This window comes from Procambarus clarkii, chromosome 40 (genome assembly GCF_040958095.1).
Source record: "Procambarus clarkii isolate CNS0578487 chromosome 40, FALCON_Pclarkii_2.0, whole genome shotgun sequence".
Lineage (NCBI taxonomy): Eukaryota > Metazoa > Arthropoda > Malacostraca > Decapoda > Cambaridae > Procambarus > Procambarus clarkii.
In genome coordinates this window covers 4,668,996-4,695,792 of record NC_091189.1, presented here as the reverse complement: position 1 = coordinate 4,695,792, position 26,797 = coordinate 4,668,996, and the positions used below count along the sequence as shown (strand labels likewise).

General features: G+C 37.4%; 2 protein-coding genes across 2 annotated transcripts in view; one reads left to right on the top strand and one right to left on the bottom strand.

The window, feature by feature from the left end:
- The window catches only part of LOC123757829 (solute carrier family 49 member 4 homolog), a 45,243-nt gene extending 43,959 nt beyond the window's left edge, over positions 1 to 1,284 (bottom strand). The window contains exon 1 of the mRNA XM_045741690.2: positions 1,151 to 1,284. The gene's annotated coding sequence lies outside the window, so the exon portion shown is untranslated. The remainder of the gene's footprint in view (positions 1 to 1,150) is intronic.
- Positions 1,237 to 26,740, top strand: LOC123758063 (neurochondrin homolog). Its single transcript, XM_045742248.2, has 6 exons — positions 1,237 to 1,375; positions 7,796 to 10,126; positions 18,597 to 18,786; positions 20,852 to 20,968; positions 21,220 to 21,356; positions 25,789 to 26,740. Exons 2-6 carry the CDS (start codon positions 7,826 to 7,828, stop codon positions 25,999 to 26,001), a joined length of 2,958 nt encoding a protein of 985 aa, XP_045598204.1. The 5' UTR covers positions 1,237 to 1,375; positions 7,796 to 7,825; the 3' UTR covers positions 26,002 to 26,740.
- Positions 26,741 to 26,797: the final 57 nt, after the last annotated feature.

Genomic DNA, 26,797 nt, shown 5'->3' with positions numbered 1-26,797 from the left:
CAGAGTCAAACTACTGACCCTTCCCAGGATGCAACCCCACGGCAAGCTGACTAACTCCTGGGTATCTATTTACTGCAAGGTGGACAGAGGCATTGGGTGATGGGAAATGCGTCCAACCATTTATATCCCGCCCGGGATTTAAACCCAGGATTCTTGATTGTGAGTCGAGGACGAACAATATATTTCCAATATTATATAATACAATAAGTAGGATTTTCAACTGCAGGCAATGGGAGATTATATAAAGGTATATACGTTAGCAGCAGTAGGCAAACTTGGCTAAGATTTTGGGTATATTCTTACTCTTGTTTTTGACCTTGAATCTCCGTTTAGATATAAACCTCACTCTTACGGACAGCCAACCATGACATCTCTGCAGCTATATTGGCCCTGCATTCCGTTAAGAGCCAAATGTCAGAGCAGCGGCTTGGTAAAAGTTAAACTTTGCTCTGGTTATGTGAGTGGAGTTGTATGACGTGTGGCGGGGCCTCCTGCCTGCTGCTGGAGTGCAAATATAAGGCAAATGGCTGACACTCTGTCACTCATCCTAAGTATACACATTTTCTTCCCTAACACACTACTCAGAAATTGGCATATAAAAATTCATATCCATAATACCCTGTCAGAAAGGTTTGTAGGGTTAAAGTAGAGAGTAATGAAGATAATAGAGGGACTGCTGGTGCTTGCATGACTAAACGTTCATGGGGGCGATCAGCTGAGAGCGTGTGCTAGGAGGGAGGGTTGCAGCAGCCACACAGCCTCCCGGCGTCCTCTCACTACTCTCCTGCTCGGCTCCAACTTCCCACATCACCCAGGTATGCAATGTGTCACACAGGTGCTGCAGAGTTAAGGTAGCCTCACAAACCTCTCTTTCCCAACACTGTATTATGGATCCGCTTGGTGAGGGGGGGGAGGAGGCCAGGGGGAGGCGGTGCTGGCGGGGGTACGATACCTCGAGCTTCTTCTTATACTAAATATTACTTGCTTTAATTAACTTATCTATTAATACCGAGGTTGTCAGTGGAGAATACGCGCTTGGGTTGGCTTTAATACGAATCAAGAGGCATTAAAGGGGATATGCGGGCCCTGGGAAGACTTGGTATAGGAAGTTGTGGAAACGTTGTGTGTGAGCGGTGACGCAAACTGTTACCTTGAGGTGTCCTGTGGTCCTCCTGTGGTCCTGTCTTGTCAGGTTCTCGTCGCCGCCTCACGCTCGCTCTCTCCACACCTCTCCTCCCTCAGTGTAGTCTCAGTGATGAACCATACCAGCACCAGCAGTGAGAGAAGCCCCGAGGCCATCATCAGCACTATACTCTTTGATCTCGATAACACGCTGCTCTTCACCAGGGAAGTGGACCGCGCCACCTGTCTTGTGGTACGTCTCTAACATTTCACTTCCACATTATTTTGTTAATTGATGTAATGGATATTCGAAGTTTGGGTTGATTGATAAGACTGGAATACGTTGAGATAAGCAGCCAGGAGCAGCCCAGAGCAGCCTATAAGGTTGGGGTAGGAAGTACCTTCTTACTCATCGACAAAGAATTTTCGGAAAATTCCGTGACCGTCAGGAGAGTAATTTTCCTAGTGTTGTTACACTTGTGATGGTGTGTGTTTCCTAGTGTTGTTCTTTAGTGATGATGATGCCTTTAATGGTGGTGTAAAACTAGTGGTGGTGGATTTCCAAGTGCTGTTAAACTAGTGATGGTGTTGCAAGCCAGGGCCGGACCTGAGTGTTTTTGGGTCCTAAGTCAGAGCAGCTAAATTGGGCCCCACTTCCTGGTCAGTGTGGCTATTCAAAGGGTAAACACATGCATGTAGACAGCTCGTACATAATAATATGTAATATTAATTATCAAAGTTACATTATGCAAAGTTTGCAGAGGAATACATTGAGGCCATATTCCTATACAGTACTGTACTTTTACCTCCTTTTTCCAGGAAATAACAGTACTGTATACAGTACATAAAAGCATCCAAAAAATTAGGATGGCTTTTAATACAATATTAGTACATACTCAAATAATTCACAATATTTATCGGTTATATTATGCTTGCTGCATAGTTTTCCATTGTAATACCTAGAGGCCAGTAGTTATTTCAGTTTTAATTCATTTATCCATAAAATAAAGTACTCAAAATTAACCCGACTGCTTTTAATAAAACACTAGTACTTGCTGAAATAATTAACACATTCACTGCACTAAACTTCGATGCACACCATAGAATACATAAACCTATGATTACTAAATAAAAAGGAATTCCAAAAGCTTTGGAGCAGATGCCAGTCCTGCTTAGCTTTTTAGCTTTCAATTTATGCTTTCAATACCCCACTCAGTTTTTGGATGACCTATTTGCAATTACTCAAGAAGAGAGAAAAAGTACTGTACCCCAAATTGTAAGATTACCTCATATGTTTTTAAAGTATTATATTTAGCATCTTTTTATTTTCCCGTATCAACATGTATGAATTTACTTGGTCAGAGTTGCAACCCTCCTTCCTGAACCCCCCCCCCCCCCTGGTTAAAAAACCCTGCTCTAGAGTCTGCAGTATATCCATGCCTTGAAATGAAGCAGGTGAAATTGAGAGACCTAGAAATTTATTTATTTATTTATATATACAAGAGTTCTTACATTCTTGTAAAGCCAATAGCACGCATAGCGTTTTGGGTAGGTCTTTGATCCTAATTTTCCCTGGAATACGACCCGCCAATTCGTTTAACAACCAGGTACCCATTAACTGCTGGGTGAACAGAGGCTACAGTTAAGATTGGCACCCAGCCAATCTTCCCTAGCCTGATACGAACCCAGGCCAGAATGCTCACTGAAGCACCGGTCGAGTGTCTTACCACTGCGCCACGGGGACTGCTTCGATTCAGGAACCATGATTCTTGAAGCTATAAATTCCCAACAACTAACAGTAAACAATCACTTGTGTATAAATGTCAGCACTGTGGAGAAATGCCCGACAGACCACTGGAACATTATCTAACACAGTGCAGAGTTAAAAGGCCATTAAGATTTCAACTTTAGATTCAACGGAGCAGTTGTTAAACACATGGGACAAAATCTTACTGACGCGACCATACGAGTTGTAAATACTCATACTCCGCCCAAGTAAGACAGAAACAAGCAACACTTAGTGGGCCAGCCAGAGGCTTAGGGGCCCATGCAGGAATATCCCTGAAAAAAAAAAAAAAACTTGTGTATATAGACAGCCCAATCTATTTAGATAGTACCTATAGTAACAATGTGGACCTTTATACATATATTGATGTGTATGTAATGGGCAATTAGAATTTGGTACTACCTGCATTGAATTTGGACAAACTTGAAAAGATTTTGTATTTATGATGCTAGTAAACCCTAACCTAACTTTCCAAAGTCTAATACAGGTAACATGCTATCTGAGGCCTAAGATGGTCCATATGTACTATATTAGGCCTAGGAATATTTGTTTAGTTTTAACTTTATTTTTCCAGTCTCTTTAAGGTGATTATTACTAAATTCTGCTATCTAATTGTCCATTATGTCAATATATGTACAATGGTCCACATAGTTACAAAACATACTATGTAAGCAAAAGGATGAGCTAATATTAGTAGAATACATCATTAATGAATTGTAAATAAAAACAAGTAATACTCTTTACTCTGTTGCTGCTGCTCAATTGTGTGAAACATCACATGTAATGTTGAAAACCCACGTGACAATGTGTACAGTACAGGAATTACACCAAAAAATAATTGGGACGTGTTACAAAGTAATTGATTATTTCAAGTACAGTACTGTATTTGATATTTATCTATTTTTTATGGTCCCCCAAAATTACCCAATAGGCCTACTTGGCCTATTTGGTAATCCAGCTCTGTTCCTAGTGCTGTTAAACTAGTGGTGTATTTCCTGGTGATTCTGCACTAGTGAAGGGTATAGTAAAATTGTTCATAGGCATTTTGACATTGCTTGTTTTCTGTTAACCACCGTGCTGCGCAGAGCGCTTTATGATGCTCAGTCATGATGCAAATTATCATGACTGGTAATAAAAGTTAGGCAGGCTAAAAATAAAGAAGCGACAGTATTTAGCATAAGATACTGGTCAAGAAAAAAGCCAAAAGAGAAAGGACAAAACAACCCTGTCTGAAATTGACGAAAACCTACGAAGATAAAAAACAACGGAAGGACCGCCAAGAGACTTCCACCAGAGGCTGAATGAAACAACCCGAGAAACCCACGAATCGTGGGACCAAACGTGGGCAAAAAGAGTCCCCCCCCCCCCAATACTCAGCAACTTAGTATTCTAAAATGTCATTGTGTTATTGAAATTGTTATGCTGGTAAATGGTGTAAAAATGCTTTGGCTAACTCAACGTAACCCATACACAAGAGCCTTTTAGACCTTCTTTATTGAATGTCAGTTATTTTTCTAAATGGATAATTAAAATGGCAATTGAACTCAGAATGCATAAAGTTCACAATCTGTACTGCCCCAACCTCACATGGGAGATTTCCCCTCTCCAAATTACTCTATAATCCCTCCCTTCCCATCCAAGAAGCAAATTGAAGATCGGCCCAAGATTTGCCTTCAGGCAAAACATTACATACTAGCCTAGATTGATATTTAACTTGCTGAGGACTCCCTCTCTCAAACTGATATTTCGTAACATCACTCCTTTAGTCCTGCACTAAGCACTCAAATGTTTATCACTAAAACTGATACATTACTATAATTGTAAGTAATGCCTTATCATCCTTAATTGCACTCAACTCCTGAAGATGAATTTAATATAGGTAAATGTGTGTAAAGCTAGACACAGATTCAATGCAAAATATTGATGATGGTAACACATTAAAAAACTATTGAGTTAGTCAAAGAATGTCTTTAGAGGAGGACTGGACTACATTCTTGGAATACCTATTACAGCCTGAGACCAATAATACACTGAGAACCTTAATGAAAGTTTGCAGATCTGCACTACCTATTCCATCTATCATCATGCTAACATGCAATAAGAGCCCCATATCTATTTATCATCAAATAAAGTCAGTAGATTTATAGATGTTATTACTTTGGCTTGTTTATAAGTATGTATGGTAGTTTGTATCACCTGTCAATGTAAACCTGAGCTAATGTAAGCTTGTCTAAACTAATTGCATATGGTACTCAGAATCAGCATGTGATGAATGTTAAAAAAAAATGGTGAATTTTGAGCTACAATACAATATTGTAAATGTTCAAGAAATATCTTGAGTACTTCAAATCAGTATGATGTCCTGTACTAACACTGATGCACACTGGATGGATGTAGTTACCCAAGAAATTACCCAAGTGTAGTTAGAGAATACAAGCTACACTCATGGGGGCCTTTTCTTCCCACTACTCTTGCCATATGATGCTCTGAAACTAATGTACTGATGGTTTTGTCATCCATTCTCACTTGTTCCAGCTGCCTACCATTTTTTTTTCTAATGTAGACATGATAGAGCCCAATAGGCTCGGGAATCTGTACGCTAGTTGATTGGCGGTTGAGAGGCAGGGCCAAAGAGCCAAAGCTCAACCCCCTCGAGCACAGTTAGGCGATTACAGACAGGCATATAGATTTAGGCGGGCATAGAGACACAGGTGGACGTACAGATACACACAGAGGCAGACATAAACCCCGAGGTGGGAACAAAGAGCCGAAGCTCAACCCCGCAAGCACAACTAGGTGAGTACTGTTTGAATTTAACCTCCTGCTGTGGAATATCCCCAACATATGTCGAATGGTAGTGATACCACTTCAAATCTACGAGGTCTCGTGTATTTGTCAGAAACATTTCTCCCTAGCCAGGCCCGTGGGAAAATGAAATGAACAAGTTGTAAAAGTGAGCTCCATTCATAATTGTGAAAGTATATTTGATGGAGAAATGAAGCAGGAGTCGTTGCAATACACAACTAGCAGCTAGAAATGTAGGATCCAAGAGCTAAAAGCTTGATCCTGCAGCCACAAGTAGGTGAGTACAGACAAATATCCAGGCACACTCACACTACTTGATTATGAGGGACGGGAGTTAGGCCTGCCTGGGGAAGGTAGATTGGTCAGATCTGAACATTCAAGATAATTTGGATGTTCTTGAGAGATGACACATCTCTATTAGCAGGTGATATGACAAATTGGGTTACAACTTTTGAGTCAGGTCACCTAGCAACCTAACTACTATAAGTACTGTACAATTATTGGGGTACAATTATTCACTCTACCACTAGTGCCTCGACTAGCAACACCAATATCAATACAAAGTACTGTTGTACCATTATTTCATATTCAATGTCTGGTAATCTTTGCAGATTAATAAATACAGAGGGGGTGAATTGTACTTCTCTATGTATATACTGTATTGTACTGCAAATAAACTTTAGTCTTTGAGTGTGTTCAAGACCAAAGTATACTTGCTAGTTGGTCAGTGAAGTTTTGTCATGGACCTTGTAAACCTCTCATGAGTGTGTGGGGGAGGCAGGGCCAGCATCCAATATGCCACCATTGGACATAACACCACCCAATAACAAAAAATTTATCAACAAATAAAAATTAATGACCACCACATCACCTCTACCACTTCTTTAACACAGCACACATCACCACCACACCAAGCAAATTCCATAACATTACATACATTCATACCACCACAATACTGCAACAGTACCCCCAGTACCGCCACACCACAATTCCACTAACATACCATCACAACACCACTCTATCTCATGACACATATTACAACAATCTCTCTTTCACCCCTTATTATCATTGTACCAGCCTAAGCTTATTATACTCCATTCTCAGTATTACATCATGTACCCATTATACCACCTTATCTCTATCACTGCCCCATGTATTTGTTATAGCACCCTGTAATCATTGTAAGCACTCTGTTCTCATTATAACACACTACTCCTGCATCCCCTGTACTAACTACATGACTTTTACATGTATCGAGACAACCTGGGAATTTCCCTCTTGATTAAATACTGTAAAAACTATTTATTTTATATTTTGTTTCCCATGACTGCTTTCATTTGCATGTTGTGTTTAATATTTGTTTCCAAATCCTAGTTCATTGTTTCCTTCGGGAACCCCCATTCCCTTCTTAACAGGGGTGACCTAATGCCGAGCATACTGTAAATACTGATCCATCATGTGTTGCACATGCAAAGGAGTACTGTGCTTAATAAATCTGCCAAATAACTGCACATGGGAATCAATAACCATGTGTTTGTAATGAGAAATACAAATTTAAGGGGAAGTGTGAAAATTGGCTCGGTAATCATAAAAGTAGGAATTTATAGGAAAATATACGGACAGTACAGTACATGTATGATAGAAGAGGGCACCAGAAAAAGACGGCACTGTGAAAGTGGTGCAGATTAATCAAATGGTCTGAAAGCCCAGTCATCTGAATGATTGTTTTATAAACCCAGACATCATTTCTTATCTGTTTATAGTTTATCCCTGACCTTCAATGACTACAGTACTTACTGTACAGAATATGTATCTTCTGTTTCCATCATAAACTAATTTCTAATAAAATTGATAGATATTGTGAATCTTGAAAGACATAATGCATAAAGATACAGTACAGTATTTACCATGTATTCAAGTGGAAATACAGTAATTTTGTTTAAGCTATCAAGCTTTTTATTTTAGTACTGCAATGAATTGCATTAAAGAATTTCTGTTATAGTTTAGGTGATGAAATAATGTTCACATAAAGGAAATTGTTGAAGTTGAGTGATATACACTGAAAAATCCCTTTGCTTTCAGTTTATGCAAAGACGTAGATAATTGGCAAATATGGCCAGCTGTGGACGTAGCCGGTCTTCAAGTCCTGGTGCAGACCAACCAGAGGCTAACAGTGAATCAGACCAGATGGAATTGGAAGATACCAAGGAAGAAAGGACAGTCAGGGAGCTTCCAACGATGCTCGGCCCAGTCGAGCGAGGCATTATGATTCTGAGACGAGCTAACTCCGACACTGAAAGATTTGCAGCACTTCTAATGGTAACAAAGCTTATCAAGGCAGAAGAATTAGATGATGGAAATAAGAAAAAACTTATGGAGGCAGTGGGTTTGCCATTTCTTGCTCGACTCTTGCGGACCAATGAGGTTCCAGAAGGTTGCCCACCATATATGTTTAAGTCCATTGCACTGACTATTTTAACTTGCTTCATTTCTTCTTGCTTAGGCAATCAGACTTTGTATGGACTCATTCCAGTACTAAGTGAAATAATTGCAAAGCCAGAGTTGCATGATGGCGATCTAACTTTAATTAAAGATTCTTACCAGTGTTTAAAAAGTATAGCTTCTGAAAAAGGTGGAAGAAAAGCTATAATTGATTTTGAAGCTGTAGGATCACTTGTAGATGCTTACATTGTTGAGAGTTTTTGCTATGAAGATGCATTGGAGATTCTTTTAATGGTTCTTACTGAGGAAGGTACTCGAACATGGGAAGATGAGCCAGAGTCATTTACAAAACTCATGAACCATGTTGCACATGAGTTTGCAATTGATCATGGAGAACATAAGTTCACACTGTGTGACTTTCTCTCAGAAATGTTACAAAGTCTTCCATTACCTACTGTGGAAACTGGTCAACCAGAATGGAAGCAAGATTTGCATAAAGGTCTGTGTGATATCATATTTAGTAAATTAGGTCGTGAGCTTCGTGATAGAGGATTAAGGTTAGCTGGGACAGCTATGGAATGTCTTGGGGTAAGCTGGGTATTACAAGCAGAGATTGGAACAACAGGGGAGACCAAGGGCAGGCAGTTGCTGCTAATGCTGGTTCATCTGGCATGCATAGAAGTTCGCATGAGCTTAGAAGATAAGACTTTTGAAGAAGCTGTTGCTCTTGCATCTCCAACAACTGCTTGTTACACTATATTAGAACTAGCTATAGTCTTTCTTGTGAATGGTGCTGTTGATTTTGAGCAAAAACAGAAACAGCAGTTATATGCTGCTCTAAAAGGAGCTTTTAAAGCAGTTCTTACATTTCTAAATGGAACTTCGGTTGACGATTCATTTTTGGAGAACTCTAAAAATCATTTGTTTGTTTGTGCAACTATTCGTGTTTTGGGTGCATGGTTAGCTGAGGAGACAGCAGCCAACAAAGAAGAAGTCTATGAGACACTGCCTTTTATAATAAAAATAAGCAGGTACAACTTTGAGCACAACAAAAGGAAAACTGTAATGAAATCAAAGAAAAAGGGCCAGTCTAAGTTTTATTATAGAGAGGATAGTAAAGACAGGTTGCCAGATGTTCTGAGATTCTTGCTTCCTGGCTTGTGCCATTTAACAGCAGAAGATGTCTCAAGACATATTTTGCTGGAGCTAGAAATTGAAAATTTGTTATTTGAATATTTTAATTATCATTGGAATAGTATAAAAAGTGTTTTTGGTCCTCAGAATAAGGAAGAAGAATTGGAAATTCCCTCTGATAGGGTTTACTCTGCTTGTGAAGCCATGGACACTATTAGCAATATCTTCATGAACATAGTAGTGCAAGAACCAGAACGAGTAAAGTGTGATCTATTTTACTATACCCTTCTAAAGTTAATTTTTACAAAGGTGCCTGAAATACCTTCTGAGGTACGTTATCTTAGATTGTGTGGAAATTCATCCACCTTGGGACTCATGATATTGCGTCACCAACACATTAATGTTAAAAGCACCGATTTTACAATATTTAGATTTGTTCAAACCATAGTTCGGTTTCTTTGGGATGCTCACAATGTTGAGGAGAGTCGTGATTATGCAACTTTGGTTGTATCCTCAAGATATGAATTTCACTGGTGCAGCCTTATTGATCTTTGGTTCTTAGGCATGCATACCCTTAGTCTTCTTCTTCCAATTATTCCATGGCTATGTGATTTCTTGATAGAAAGTGAGTGGCCTCAGACAATTATCGCAACCTTATTGTCTGTACGAGAAGGTGGATTGGATGTTGGACTTAAAAGTGCCTTTGAGGATTTCCTTTGCCTTCTTTCTAAATCTTCTAAGCCTGCTTATAACATCCTAAAAGAGAAAGGAGTGGAACAAGTTTGTCGAAATCACAAACTTGAAGAGTTATCAAAGGTATTCGGTGTTAAAGCATCATAATTATGTAAAACTAGGTTGAAATGTTGATGTATCATGAGGTCTGTAAGAACAGACTGAGCTGTATGAACCTTAAGGACAGCTACATAATGGACATAAATATCCATTATTTTAAACTTTGACAATCCTATGTAATTCAGTACCATGAAGGATTTGTAAATTGCCTTTTTATCCAAAATTTGAGGATTTTTTTGTACTTCATTATTCAAAATTATAGCTTGCTATATGTATATATAACATTTAACACTTTTAGTATTACTGTGCAGTAAATTTAGGTAAGAGTATAACATATGTGTTTATATAAGCAAGTCTTTTCTGTGTACGGAGTGATTTAATTAAAAAAAAATGAAACGATGCATATTGCATGTTTAGTCACTTTGTATTGTAATTTTATAATTTATTTCAGTCTAAGCAACATGGTATTGGACCTTTGATATTCATTATTATAATTAATGGGGCATTAGATTTGAATAGTAGTAATTGTCACACAAGTTGTTTATGAAGTTGGAATTTTGTTGCTACCTGTTCAAAAGTCACGTAGTGAACGTTAAACCATCCAGATTGTGCCATGTGTGGGTCTTGTGACATGTTGGTTAATTTCCAGTTGATTGAAATTAAATTTGTATTATCTTTATTCAAATGTCCATTTATAGATTGCAATTATTAGTATTAGGATGTATAGATAAAGGTAATTGTTAACAAATGTATATCATCATAAAACTCAGATCAGATATCTGATAAATATCGGATAAATGGATCGGTGGCTTGGACAATATTTACTATGTTGGGAATATGTCTTTGATTGTGACCGATTGCCATAAAACCTTTATTACATAGTAACCAGGGGCCAGATTCACAAAGCAGTTATGCAAGCATTTACGAACCTGTCCATCTTTTCTCAATCTTTGGCGGTTTTGTTTACAATTATTAAACAGTTATAGAGCTCCGAAGCACCAGAAGGCTGTTTATAACAATAACAATAGTTGATTGGAAAGTTTTCATGCTTGTAAACTGTTTAATATATGTAACCGAAGCCATCAAAGATTGAGGAAAGATGTACACGTTCGTAAGCACTTGCGTAACTGCTTTGTGAATCCGGGTCCATATTATTAAACTATTAATTTTGAATCATTATATTCTCAATGTAATTGTAATAATATTTTCTCAAAACAGTGTAGGCATGAATCATTGTTTTTTGTGTCTAGTTTAGTACAGGGTAGTTCAAAAGTCAGCTTGTTCATAACTAATGATTTGTCATATTTGCTGTTTATAAATATAATTTTCTTATGTTGTAAAATATCCTGTCCACAAAAGACATTATAGTACTCATCCTTCAAAATTAATTAATTTAAATGAGATAAAAATAATTGTTTACAATAGTAATACAGCATATATTGTGTTGTTTTGTGTGAAGTATTTTAAATAAGAATTGTTAATTTCAAATATTTATCATTGCGTAAAAGTGTATTAATCTGTATACTGTACTTTGCTTCATGGCATGTCTTTAGCAATACTCGTAATGTATTGTTCTTTATCAAATGTATTTGATTATTGTTACTTAGGAAAATGTTCAGACACTTGTATACTGCATAGCAAAAAAAATTACATTTAACAAGAAACCAAAAGTTAATTATAATTATTGTTTTGCTTAAACGACTGCTGTATAATTAGTCACTGTTTTATTCGGTGTTTCTTTAGATAATATAATTTACTGACAAATTGCTTATGTCTGTTGGCTGTTCACCTGTTTTGTTTGTCAGAGCTACAAGCATTATTGTAAATGAAAACTGTAGCACTTGGTGACTCAAGCACAGAAGGCAATCGCAGCTAGCAATTGGAGCCGTTTAAGGGTTAATATTTTCAGCAATTACAAAGAACCATTTCCAGATGTATGTAGAGGAGCAGCTGTAGTTAGGTGATAATTAGGTAATTCGATTGTTGGAACTTGTGTGATTCTCTGGAAAATATTTCAAATCTTCATTCAGGAGTGGCACTATTAAGATGTTTTGTAATGTAATTATACTGAATTCAGTACAGTATACTTAAAATTTTCAAAATTCTTTTATAATAAACAAACCACGAGGTACCTATTTTTGTAAATACTGTATTTACCTTGTAAGATTTTTAATACAGTAATAGCAATGTTGCAGTAGGTTCTCAAGAAATAATAGGTGCTGTTGCAATATGGTAAATCACTGACACAAGACAAAACATAATACTGTAGTACTTAAATATTTATTTAGTTTATTACTATTGAGGATTGAATCTGTAACTGATTTGCTAAGAAGTGGCATACACTTGAAAATAATTTGAATAATTCATCTTATGATACTGGAATACTTGGAGACTGTATTTAATAAATGAGTATAATGTAAGCAATTAGTAATAAGCTGACATGTTAAAGCCATGTGGAAGGCTCCTTTCAGTTCAGCACTCGTGGCTGGCTATTTATTTACTTTGAAGTGGAATCTAGTTGGAGATAAACCATGAATAGTTTAGTGCACAAAGTAATTACTGTAGTAATGAAATCAAAGATGTGATAGCAAGGAAAAAATGAGCTCAATGTGTATATTTTTCTATTTATTTAATTGTAAAGGTCATGCATAGTGATGACTGTGATGGTCATTATCATACTTTTTAAAATGCTAATTTTGAACAGAGTTACGGTATGTATTTTCTTGGTGCTTGTTTTGTAAGATACATGTACAATTGTAATTTTGTAAATACAAACGAATTTTAATTGGTGTATCATTGCCTTTCGCTGTAATAATTATGTTAGGAATATACTGTTACTTTGTCAGTACTGTATCTTATCTTGAGATGATTTTGGGGCATGTATGAGTAAATATTTGCATAAAAATGCTAAGGTAATAATAGAATGGTTGAATAATAATTGGCTGGATAAAATATCAAATACAATAATTCCTTAGTTAAAAGAATATCTAGGCCAACCGAGATATTAATAAATGTTGCAGAGGTTCAACTGCTTAATTTAGTCTAAATAACATGCACATTAATTGATACTGTATTGGGTTTAATGTTGTGCTAGTCCCAGTGTTTCTCGGAGAGGTTCCCTTGGACCCCAAGGGAGGAATTTTAAGTAATTTTGGGCAGGGGTGCATTGGAGAGGATTTTCTTTTGTCTATTATACAGTGTGTGTTTTCTGCATGGGGTCTAAAACAGTGTTGTGTTAAATATTTATTGTGTAGGAGCAGTGACAAAATAGAAATTTAAAATCTGAAATAATTTTGTAAAATACTTAATACATTATATTGGGCAAGTTTGGGAGGCACTGCATGCACTCGTGCACATACCCACACATGTAGATGCCCTCAATTAAAGACCTGTATCATTGACAAGTGTAATAGTCAAAATATTGGAAAAAATAATTAAAACTAAATGGGTAGAACACCTGGAAAACCTGTTACTATTGATATAGTAACAGATACAATATAGTTGTCGATCTGGAAGATCCTGTGTAACGAATTTACTCAGTTTCAATGATCGAGTCAGAGATTTTACAGGAAAGAGATGGCTGGGTTGACTGCATCTATCTATACCTAAAAAAGGGGCTTTCGACAGAGTTCCACATAAGAGGTTGTTCTGGAAACTGGAACATATTGGAGGTGTGACAGATAGGCATCTAACATGGGAAAAATGTTCTGACAGAAAAATGAGGGCAGTAATTGATGATGCATCAGTCTGTTGGATCTTTGAGATGTTCAGTCTCTCCAAGGTGGACCTCTTCTTGTCAGTATGGAGCTGGCCCCTTCCCTCCTATGTGGCCTTGTTTCTTGATTGTGAGGCTGCTGCGATGGATGTCTTTCAACTAGACTGGTCAAGGTGGATGTGCTTTTTTCTTACCCCCAGTTCATTTGTTGCTCTGAGTTCTGAGTCGTATTTGGGGGATGTATCTTGAGGTTATCTTGATGATTTCGGGGCTTAGTGTCCTCGTGACCTGGTCCTCGACCAGGCTTCTTTTTTGTTACACCCCCCATAGGAAGCAGCCTGTAGCAGCTGTTTAACTCCCAGGTACAGTACCTATTTACTGCTAGGTAACGGGCATCAAGGTGAAATAAACATTTTGCCCACTTGTCTCCGCCTTCACCGGGGATCGAACCTGGAAACTCAGGACTACGAATCCGAAGCGCTGTCCACCCAGCTGTGAGGCGCTGAGGCGTTCAGGAGGGTGATCTTTCTGCATCCTTGGTGGCAGCCCAGCCATAGTTTCCACCACTTCTAGTCCAGTATCTAAACCTGGATGTTTTTAAAGTTCTGCCTCTTTCAGCAGATTGGCCTGATGCTGTACTTGGCTGGCGCAACCTTCTCTGATCTACGTGTCTAGAGAGTTTGATGCATGTCTATCGCCATTTGTATGGCAAGTTAGGTGCCTGGTTTGATGGTGTCCTACCTGCGTCTTTTCCTAGGGCAGCAGTATGAGATTGTCTGACGCTCGTTTCACCACTCTCTCTCTCTTTGTCATCTTTCATTAGTTTTGGTCAAGGATGTCCTGTCCTTTTTGTCTTGATTGTTTTGAGATCGGCATCTCGTGCCTAATAGGGCCACTTCTCATCACTCAGCATTGGTGGAGCCACTATTGCTTGCATTTGGCATCGACTTTGCCTCGGTGCAGTTCCGCAAGCTATAATGTGCATTTTTCACTTCTGGCCAGCTCTTGTTTCTCCTGAGCCATTCTGGTCTCTTGACTGGGTATTGGTCTTCATCTTTTTGCCTTGTTTTATGATTTCCCATTTGGCTTGTAATATTTTTCTTTAAGCATGTGTGTTTGTTGGCTCTTGCCTCCAGATGGGATTGTGGAGATTCAGGCTCTTCTCCGGAGGTGGGTTTTTTGTTCCTTTGGCCCTAGTGTGCAGTTTATTTGCAGCCTTCTTTTCTGGCAAAGAATGAGTCTGGTAGGTATTTTGGAGGGGTCCAATAGTGGTTGATGCCTGGTTGGTCCAGCCAGGAGTGCATAACTTGATGTATCCAGTGACACCTCTTTGTTACTACCTGCAGGTCACCGGTTGCACCCCTTTGTCGCTACCTGCAGGTCACCGGTTCTGCCTCAGTGGATGCCTTATTGGCTGATCCCATTTCCTTGGTCCCCAGTTCTAAGACTTGTATTTCCCAGGTTGTCCGTGGTGTCATCAAATTTAGCCAGACTATGGTCTACCCCTCAGACCCGTGATGTTTGCAAGTACACTGCGGTGGCCGCAGTTTTCTCCATCATGTCCTGGGCTGATAGTCAGGATTGAGGGTTTTGGAATTCTAACAGAGTTGGACGATTTGGCATTTGGTTAATATACCTGGTGCAAGTCGGCTATGGGGTGTCTCCTGGCCTGGATTCTCTTCATCCTAGCTAATTACTCATTTTTCTTATTCAGATCCAAATAATAAGAAAATAAATGCAAAAGTACAGTAAGTTAAACACTAATAACTAGGCACTAAGTTAATAAACTTACTTAACCTTTAATAACTGGAATTATTGTACTGGGATGAATTTGTTTACTCATGGAAAATAACAACTGGGTAATTACACACAACCTGAAATACTTAACGCGTAATTGTTCCAGACTTAATCTGATGAGAGCACGTAAGTAACTAAAATGATGTAGTCTTTCACTCCTATCCTAGAAATAACTCAAAACACTGGACAGTACTGTATATCACAACACATCACTGAATAATATAATGGTAACACTATACAGTATACTGCATAATAAATTATAATACTGTATTACTATTTTATATAAGTCACTAATCCACCAGACTTAAGAGAAGCACTTTACTCTTAAGATTTTACTTTACTCAAAAAGAAGAGACTTAAGAGAAGCACTTTACTCAAATGTAATACCACATCAGCTTCACACCCAATCTCTACCATTCCACCACACCTCATCAAACACAACACACTTCTCCAAGAATGCCTACCATCAATAAACCTTATTCATAATTCCTTAACAGTTATACATAAATAAGTCTCCAGTGAGATTTTCAACATATTTCTCAACTAATCGATCAATTTTTCTAATCTGGGGAAGACTGGATTTACTGGGAGAGATAAGAAAGGGGAGTTGAAATATTATCACTGGAAAACTGAGGTTGACAAAAATATGGCCTAGCACTCTACCTCTAAGGACTAATATTATGTAAACTTACACTCATTTGCAAATTGATGATCAGCCCAACTGTTAATACAGGCCTTGCACATGGCAGGTGCAGCACCAAGAGTCCTAGACCCTCCGAGGGCCAGGGAAATGTTGCTCGAGATACTCAGCCTGGTAGACTTCTACTTACTTTCTTTAATAATGAGTTGGAGGGCTATTTTATGTGAATTTAAAGCTAAATACTGTCGTTCCTTACTATGAAAGACCTTGGTTTATCTTTGGTTGAAGGAGGTCTCATACTTCATGCTATGTAAGTCTTCCACCCCTCCTCTTACTAACTCTTCCCATACTTTCAAATCTCTTGCCTCTTCCCCTCCTCCTTATTTGTACCCTTCATAAGATATCCACTACTGGCTTATTCAGTGTTACATACATTGGAAATAGTCACACATGACTTTGACTCAATTTGTTCAACTTCTACTATAGCCAACAGTGTGAATGGTTGTGTATCGCTACACCCAACTGTGATCCGACAATACAGTATGTCTGGCAGTTCATATTCGTCTAATATCTGCATCGCATCATAATATTTTGAAAGTAGGAGAACCTTTCAATTAAACACCTATTTATGGTAGAACAACTAACAATAGAAACAATGAATTGCTGACTAACTAGGAAGAGATGGAGGCTTGGTGCTGCAGCAAGGCAGCAGATGTGGACCTGAAATTTAAATGAGTTTGATTCAGTTGTGAAGTATACCTGATAGTTCCTTTCATGTACAGTACGAGGAACAAGAATGAATATCTTCTTCTTCTTTCCTGAGCAGCTAGGAAGTAAGACAGAGCACCTGTGAAGTTCCAGACCATCAACTCCAAGAAAGAGTATTATTGACTACAGTACTTTCCAGGCATAAGAGAACACACAGTACAGAATATGTACATTTCCAAACACAAAGCTAAGAAGTGGCAAATATAATGGAAATTAAAGGGAAGAAATACCATTGCTGGTGCATATATTCAACCGTAACAGGAAGAACAGAATGTTAGGTTTCATTATTTAATAGGCCATGCTTGGTTTGAATGCCAAAGCTCCTGGCATAAAGTACTTTGGCACCTTAAGTGTAGTGGGGAAACTGAAGAAAGAATCACCTCTGCTGAATAGTATAAGATGATAGGCAAAGAGAAAAACTGATCACCAATTAGTTAATTTAGACACAACATAATTATTTGCACACACACATGTTCACTAACTTAGAATAAGCCTATTGCACAAATGAAATGCAAAGTTTAAGTACAATATATGGTCCTTAACTGAAATTATTGATTTCTGCTTCCCCACAACCTGCAGTCTATGCCAATCAGGATAGAATGAGAGGGGGTTGGTTTAAGGATTTTATGTCAGTTGTTCTGTAGTTAGCCAGAGTGCAGCTTATAATATAGATCTGTATTGCCAAGCTGCACCTAGAACTTCTTTAGAGTTTAGTAAAGCGCACTCTACACTCTGGGCTCCACTAGCACCAGTTACCCCATTTAATTTATAAATAAATTATCCAAATTATTCAACTCATCCTCCTGTTTAGATAATACTTTTTGTAACTGTGGACCATCATTCATGGATGTAATAGAAAATTAGTAGAATTTGGGACTTTACTTTATAATAGTCAAGAAAAAATAAAGCCAAAAGCCAAACTTAAGTACAGTATTCCTAGGCCTAATATAGCACATAGTGTATGTACTGTAATCTGCCTCAGATAGTGTGCATTAGGCCTAGGATAGTTAGGTTAGATTTTGTTAGCAACATAAATACAAAACCTTTTCTAGTTTGTCCAAATTCAATAGTACAGTACCAAATTCTACTTTCTAATTGACCATTATGCCTTAACGTCATTACTATAAGTATTGTACTTGTACAGCACGGGGATAGGCTGAATTATTTTATGCTGAAACACTTTGCATATTAGTGGCTTAATATAAAATGTAATATACTTATACACCTTCTTATAGCCCATGGTAACATGTTCTAATATATCCGTATCTATAATGTACAGCATATATAAAAACTATTATTGTTATATTATCTGATGGGGGGACAATTTGAAAATATCACCAGTGACAATATTGTGTTGTCAGATCCTAATCAAAGGTGAGCAGGTTCTTGCATAAGATACCAACTGAAGGTAATAACTCGGAAAATGAAATATTATCAAGGTGAATTCTATGATGGTACTGTGAGGTTAGACTGTGCTGGGAGGTCAAATGTACCTCCCTTGATTACAACACTGTGATCTGTTAATGCCTACTTGTTATATTGTGTGTTCTAATTAGCAGTAGTGTGTAACTTTAATGTGATTTAATATTTTGTAGGTTACATCATGGCTTGAAAAGCAAGGGCTGCCTGAAGCAGAGAGCAAAAAGATTACAGAAGATTTTCTTCAGAAGTTTCGAGAAGCTCCAGCCCCAGATTACTCGACAGACATAAATGGATTGGACAAGTGGAGACTGGATATCTGGGCAACAGTTTTACCTCACAAATATGACCAGTACATAGACCAAAGTGTGTATTTTTTCTTTGTTAAATAATCTTATTGTATCTTTGTTAATGTTTGGTGTCAAAAAGTAACTTGATTACTTTCTCCAAAAAGTTTTGAATTTTTTTATCCATGCCTAAAAAAAATTCCAGTCTGTAAAATTCAGCTGGGTTCTCTGGCCTTAAAAATTATGCCCGAGTCCAGTATGTCATGTATAGATACTGGTCATAATAACCTTGAAACATCAATATTTTGTAACTATAGTTTGTTATTCTAGCCAAGGATGTGTTGCCATTACAATACATTAAAGTATCATCACCATCTGTCTTGTTATATCAATACTGTATTGCATTAGAAAAAGATATAAAGGTAGTTATCATAAATTGTTAAATCAGTACTGTATTTTTTATTTTATTTTATTTTACCTAAGGATAAGTTACAATCACATTGCAACTTATAACTATAATCACTTTATCTGTTTTGAATACTACCGAGCATATTGTAATTACTATATGTCCATATTTCTTGATGAGGCCCCTCAAATAGCTCCCAGAGTTTAAGCTCTTGTATAGCCAAGCCTCTAAGACCAATCTTCATCTATTGGGAGCAAAGACTAGATTCTGGCTCATTCTGTGAGGCAAGAGGAGCCTGGAGGATCAGAGATCTACCCAAAACTAATAAAAAAAAATACCAGAAAGACCAGAAAGGTTAGGCATAACAGAACAAGTGACTGCTTGAATGAAAACAGTAATCCTGATGTAAACAAGGCTAATGATTATAGCTGATTGATTGATTGATTGATAAAGATTAAGCCACCCAAGAGGTGGCACGGGCATGAATAGCCCGTAAGTGGTGGCCCTTTTGAGCTATTGCCAGTACAGTATCAAGAGATAATACTGGAGATCTGTGGAGGCGCGACTGCGCCCTGTGTGACGGGAGATGTCTCCCGGACCAAATGGCGTGGTGGCATGGGCATGAATAGCCCGTAAGTGGTACAATTTTTTTTTTTCTCAGTATTCTGAGGTTGCCTTTAACCATCAAGCTGTTATCGCGGGGGAGGATACTGCTTCACAGTCTTTATGAGGGTGTCCAGCTGCTGGACACATTTGTTGACCAGGAGAGTGGCTGTGTTGATGGCTTCAGGGTGGCCACTGCATGATTCTATCTGTGGAGAAGTGCCTTATATATGGCTGAACATCACCAGATAGCGGACCAGGTAACCGTGGGTTTCAGTCATCAGTTGCCTGGTGTATGTCTGGTGTGCTTTTGACATGGCCTGCTCTCTGCTTCATTCTTTCAGCTAAGTGGTGTTGACTTTTCCCAGGAAATTATGTACTACCAACATTCTGTGCCCCAGCTTTGTATTTTATTACAATTGTGAGCCACAGTTGACTTCCTTGGTAGTCAGCTTATGTTTCTCTTACCCCAACAGAGATACCTGCTCTTAGAGGTTCAGGTTTCTCAATGACTAGTTGACTCCTCTTGAGTCGGCCCAACCACTTGGGCTGGACGGGAGAGCGACAGTCTTGCTTCATGCAGGTCGGCATTCAATCCCCGACTGTCCAAGTGGTTGGGCACCATTCCTTTCCCTCGTCCCATCCCAAATCCTTATCCTGACACCTTTCAAGTGCTAATTGCTTGGCGCTTTCCCCTGATAATTCCCTCCCATTGTGTTTATGGTCGGGGGTAGGCATGTGATTTGGCAAGATGCTTTCCTCATGCTTAACATGCCTTCCTGTCTGTGTGACTTCCAGTCTGTGTGACTTCCAGTCTGCGAAATAAAGTTTTGAAAATTATCTTTGTTGTAATTCTATTGATTAATTTTACTACAGTATAATAAAAAAGCAGGGTGTGATTAGATTTCACACCACAGTACAAAATTTACTGAAAGAATGCATAAATATATGTTATATTTATAACTTACATTTCTATAGTAAGATTTTTTGTCATTGGTTATGGGCATAGAACACACTTTGTTCTGATCAAATGAACACTTGTATAAACAAATATCCACAACATTGTTCAATGCCATGTTAGTGTTTTGTTGATTGAATTTTGCAATGTATACAATGTGCCGTTTTATATTTTCAGATGATGTGTTCTCAATATGGAAGGCGGAAAGACTAAAGCGCCTCTCTTTGAAACAAAGCGTAACAGATATGCTTGATGAACTTGCTTCTGATTTTAACCTTGGCCTCATTACTAACGGTATGCACTGTTTTCTTTCTCATATCACGTACTGGTGATAGTCCTAACACGAAGCATGCTTTTCAAAGCTATTATATTCAGCTGCTAAGACTGCATTCTCTGTAGGATATTTTTTTTATTTAGCTGCTCTTTTATCACACTACTTCCTAAGTGGTGGATAGTAATTGGTTTGTGTGCTGAAATTTCAGGAGTGAATATTTGTTATAATTTTTTGAAAATTTGAAAGTGGGAATGATAATTGTATATTTCAGGTCCATCTGTAGCCCAGTGGGAGAAAATCAACAATACTGGCTGCCAGAAATACTTTGACTCAATAATTGTGAGTGGTGACTTGGATGTCGAGAAGCCTAGTAAAGATATTTATGATCTAGCTTGCAACGAACTACAGGTGAGTTCATGCCCTAATTTAAAGTTAGTTTTAAATGAAGTATTATTTGAGTAGCATTGAAGGCTATTCAGATAATACTGACCTCGTGAAACGTTGAAATCCCCTATAATGATTGCAGCTATTTATAGATTCCCAACACAAAGCTACATTCTCAAATAATCTGAGGAATTTAATCATGAGAAATAAACTCAATAATAATCATATCTTTTAAGTGGTGACTTCAACATTGACCTTTGTCAACAAAATAGCTATATTGAATGTTTCCTTAACAGCATGAATCCCTGTATGCTAATCCCTACAATCACTAAACCCACTTGAATCACTTTAACATTCACTACATCCTTGGGCCATATATGACTAACATAACAGCCCCTCTCACTCTTGGCATAATCACTGACAGAACAACTGATCACCATCTTACCTTCCTCATAGCATGGACAAAATACCATCAAATACCCAAAAAATTAACCTTTAGATTACATGGCAAAAACAGGAATAGCAGCCTCATAAATGCTCTTCACAATGTAAACTGGGAATTTAAATTAAATAGTGCACATGACAAATTTATTAACCGACATCTTCCTCACCAAACCTTTAGCTTCTATAACACACTGTCCTCTTCTCACCAAGCACATAACTGCCAAAAAGATAAGCAATCTCTGGCTCACAAATGGCATACTTAAAACAATTAACAAGAAACATGAATATTAGGACCTTTTTCTTATATACATCAATGACTTGCCAAATATATCTAATATTCTTAGACCTTTACTATTGGTTGACCCTCAGTAGCTCTTCATTCCTACCCTGTAATTTTCTTTCCCATGGGGTGAAGGGAATTAATTTGAGCGATTTGTAAATGAGATGGGCTGCTGGAGCTTCGGGTGACCTGGGCTGTTGCCTAATGGCAGTTGGGTGCATGCATCACAGTTAAGGTGTTTACTCTGTGGCAACAATTATTTGCCTTGTTACCTTCAGGTACCTAATTTTCTTCAGGCAGTTGTTTTTATGTTCTAATGCTTTCTTGTGGGGTTATTTTATAGGATTTAGGTCGATCTAATCCACAAGTTACCTTTGCCTTGTAGAGGTATGGATTCGAGTAATGGCAACTGGTAGGCAAAGATGGGTCATGGAGGTCTGGTGCATATTTCCAAAAAGCTTTGCTCAGAGGCTACCAAGGGCCTAACCAGAAAAGGGAGGTTCATTACATTTAACATTCATTTTTTGTTGTGTGAAAATAGAATTGCATCTCCTTTTCCAGTCATCTAAAACAGTATCACTTTCTTATACTTTCTGGAAAATTTTCCAGACTGTATTCCTTTTCTCCACTACAGTTAATAATTTCTGCACATACCTTGTCAAAACCACAAACATTTCAGTTTCTGCACAACATAATATTAGTCACATGCACAATGAAATTACAAATTGTGATATATGTATGTGAAAATCTTTGGAGCATTGTGTGGAATCGAACTTGTGCCCTGGGTTACACTAGGTATATTACAGATTAGTCCTCATCGTGGTTTAGTCGGTAACGAGTGCATCTGGGATGACTCAGGACATGAATTTGATTCCACACTGCTCCAAAGGTTTTTTTTCATTAGCCACATAATGTTATCTTTTTACCACTTAAATAAAACTAACAGACAGTTTTCCCCAACTGTATAGCAAGTCATGCATAATGATACTTAGGCATGTGCTTCGGGTATATTCTTATAGGAAGGGGAGGGAGACTGCACATTTGTTATTATCAGTCATAATTTTGGTTGAGTATATACATGCTGCAGTGAATTCTGTAATATGTACAGTATGTGTTTGTTTTGAATGTTGTGCCATACTAGAGAGTGAAATAAAACCTTAATCTGTTTAGCAATTCTTGTAGATCATCATGTGATATTCTACTGCTACCGGTGCCCATCAGGAAGGTCAGTTTACAAGCTTTGTTAGTTCCGGGTGGAAACTGTGTAATTTAAAATATTTAGTAATTTCAAAAATTCTCAGCTATATTGATTTTAGTGTTTTAATAGGTATAGGTACAGAATTAAATTTAATAACTTGATTAAATGTGGTAAGTTCTCAGGTATGGAGCATAATATATCTGGACATGTTATTTGGTATGTAGTTGTGGAAAAAAAGTTTTTTGAAATTTATGATGAGGTAATTGGTATATGTGGGCATTGTTCCAAAAGCGGAAAATAGTGCAGCCGATTTGGATGCAGAATTTACATTGATCAACTCTGGCATGGATCTTGTCACCACATAGTCATGCTGGCCGCTATTGGTGAGTACTCTTTAAGTTGGTCCCCAAATCATAATTTTGGGCACCGTTGGCTATTCACAGGTTCGAAAAATTGGATCCCGAAGTGTGCATTGTACTTTTTTTTCATTTGGCAGATGTAAAATTAATTTTATATCACGCTAACTAAAGTTTCATTATTTTGGTACATTGCATTAATGATTAATTTGATGAACATTTTAAACACTTTAACATTAACATAATGCAGCATTCACACATTTTGTAATGTTATCCCAAATGTGGTGGGTTTTGGAATATAGGTACAGTATACAATATTTCATATTGTAAGGGAAGATCATATTATTTTGATGTACACGATTCATTTAAGACAAGTTTTTCCTAGTAGATTTTTGGAGAATAATTGAGTTTAAAATAAAAAGTGGAATTGTTTCTACATTATAGCAACATCCTCAAATATTTAAACCAGTTCTTTTCAGAATTTTAAGTGCACATGTCCGTGAGGTGTTGTGCACCTTGCTTTGGAGTGGTGTTTCCGTGGTGGCAGTTTTGGGATTTCTTCCTTTGTCTTTAGGCATCACATCATGTAAAGCATTTTTTGTTTATACAGTACTTGAAATATGCATGTCTTGGTATATTAGGAAACAAATACATAGTGGAAATAGGAATTGCATAGGGCTTTTGTATAGAAAGATATGAGAGTTTTGAAGTGAGGATATGGCATTTATATATACAGTATATATATATGTACATACATACAGTGGTACCTCCGTTTACGAATTTAATCCGTTCCCAAGAGACAGTTCGTAAACTGAAATAAATTTTCCCATAAGAAATAATGTAAATTGAATTAATCTGTTTCACTCTCAAATATTAACTTCAAAATACATTTTATACATAATACTACAAATAATTTGTACTACAGTATGTACAAGTTATTTATATCTTACCTTCATTGATGACTCTTGTTGGTGTATGGAAGATGGTGAGGAGGAGGAGGAGAAGTGTTTGTGTTTGGAAGGAGAGTCCCTATGTATTATAACATTAGGCAGTGATGATTTCTCTTGGGTACTCTCCTATGTTTTGCAGGCATACCACTAGGACCTGGTGGTGGTTCACAGCTTGCTTGTCTTACTAAGAATCTGTCTATAGACACTTGTTTTTCCCTACATTTTAACACTTGTCTGTAGTGAGACATCACATTAAATTAAAATGGTTAATGCAACGGCCTGCTACAGCTTTATCTGGGTGACATTTTTCAGCAAAATTTTGCAGTTCTTCCCATACTGCACACATTTTCTTAATGAGGAAGGAACATTCTCTACTGCTGCCGCCTCTTCCCCTGAAGAAATTTCCTTGGCTCTCTTGTTGCTGCTGCTTGTGAAGGGCTACGAGTTCATCAGTGGTCGGTTCTTCGCTGTGTTCCTCCAACTCCCCCACATCAGCACCATCCAATCTAGCTAGTTCAACAACCCTCATACCATTTTCATGTTTTCATGTTGATCTCTTGTTTTTCCTCTCGTCATCCTCACATTTGTTTTCTTATGTTGAACCTTACCACTGACTTACTTGGGACCCATGGCATGACATAAAAGTAATTATTATGTTCAGAAACAAAAAGAAAAAAAGAAAAAAAAGAAATTCTTTATAAAGAATTAAAGTGCGATCGTCATTAGACGGGAGGCATTGGTAAACTGGAGTGCGCCTTGCCCTTGTGTAAAGTGGGGCATTCGTAAACCGAGGTTCCACTGTATTTTGGAATGAAATGCCTTTATAGTTGGGGTTATTATTTAATTCTGTAGAGAGGAATGCTATACTGGAGATTGCTTCGGTAGTGGAGATGCTACTTGTGTAGTATATTGGTAACTGAATGTGTGTGGTGTAAATGGTACAATATTTGTGATGTTTGTGCCCCAGATCTGGAAGTAATTTGAAGATAATGTAAAAGTAGCAAAGATATTTTATAAGTAATGATATCCTTTTGGTACTGCATGTAGGTTTTTTGTTGTCATGAAATTGCTTGTGTTTCAGAGCAGATATTCAACTGAGGGAAAGGCGATGGAAATACTGTATTGCTTCAGTCAACCAAAATTAAACTATCTTTCCAGCGTATTTAATGGTAATTTTTGCTTATATGTTACTTACTACAGCAAGTATATATTTTCCCTCTCTACGTAGGTGAGTCCCTCTGAATGCATCATGGTTGGAGACAAAATTGAAACAGACATCATAGGTGGTGTGAATGCTGGTGTTGGAGCCACCGTTTGGGTCAATGCGAGGAACAAAGCTGCTCCCAGTGATGTTCATCCAGACTTCACAATTAGTAAGGTTACTGAACTCCCAAATATTCTCCTTGATTTGACAGCTGTCACTGTGACTGCAGAAAGTTGATGATTGAGTACAGTTACTTAAAGATTTAAAAAAGAAATGTTTTACTTATTTTACATTTGATGAAAAATAATTTTATCATTAATGTAGTATGTACAAAGTTTTAAAAATTTTTATAAAATGATTGCAATTATCATTTTATTACACTTTTTTGTAGTTGGAAAATAGATACTGTGCAATAAGTGTCTTTAGACTCAAAGGCTAAGCAAAGCATTGTTGTAATTTTAGCTGTTATAGTTATATAAATTTTAATTATAAATCTGTATTCTCTTTAAACATTGATCAGTACTGTATCAGTATTTGACAGTTACTGTATTTAGACAATTATTAAAATTCTCTGAAATACAGTATTGTATAGAGCTTGATCTGAATATACCAGCACTTCAAAGATAAGTTTATAATACGGTATTTGAAATTGTCAATTACTGTGCAATATATTTGTTATAGTTGGATACATTGTCATCATCAGAATTGTTAATATTGAGTAGTGTGCTGCAATAGTCACGGAATATGTGCTTATCAATCCTAAAATTGTCGGCATCTGTTTATCAAGAATTTACACTTCACTGGAATTCTCATCAACAGCTCGGATGAATCTGCATTGTTGCTTTGTGTACAAACTCATGATCTGCATAAAGCATTCTCAGGTTTCACTAACAGCAACAGATTATTTTTATATTACTGTATTGACATGCATGCCACTTGTAAATTCATGTAGATTTTTAATAAAAGTGAAAAATACTGTTTCCATTTTAAAACATTTAAAAATTATATAATTGGTTGAGCTTTGAGGTATATT

Excerpts from the sequence above, each read along its gene's own strand:
- LOC123758063 (XM_045742248.2), top strand. The coding sequence starts at position 7,826 with ATGGCCAGCTGTGGACGTAGCCGGTCTTCAAGTCCTGGTGCAGACCAA. Across the intron at positions 10,127-18,596 it reads TATTCGGTGTTAAAGCATCA|GTTACATCATGGCTTGAAAA; the intron begins TAATTATGTAAA and ends AATATTTTGTAG. Across the intron at positions 21,357-25,788 it reads TAGCTTGCAACGAACTACAG|GTGAGTCCCTCTGAATGCAT; the intron begins GTGAGTTCATGC and ends CTCTCTACGTAG.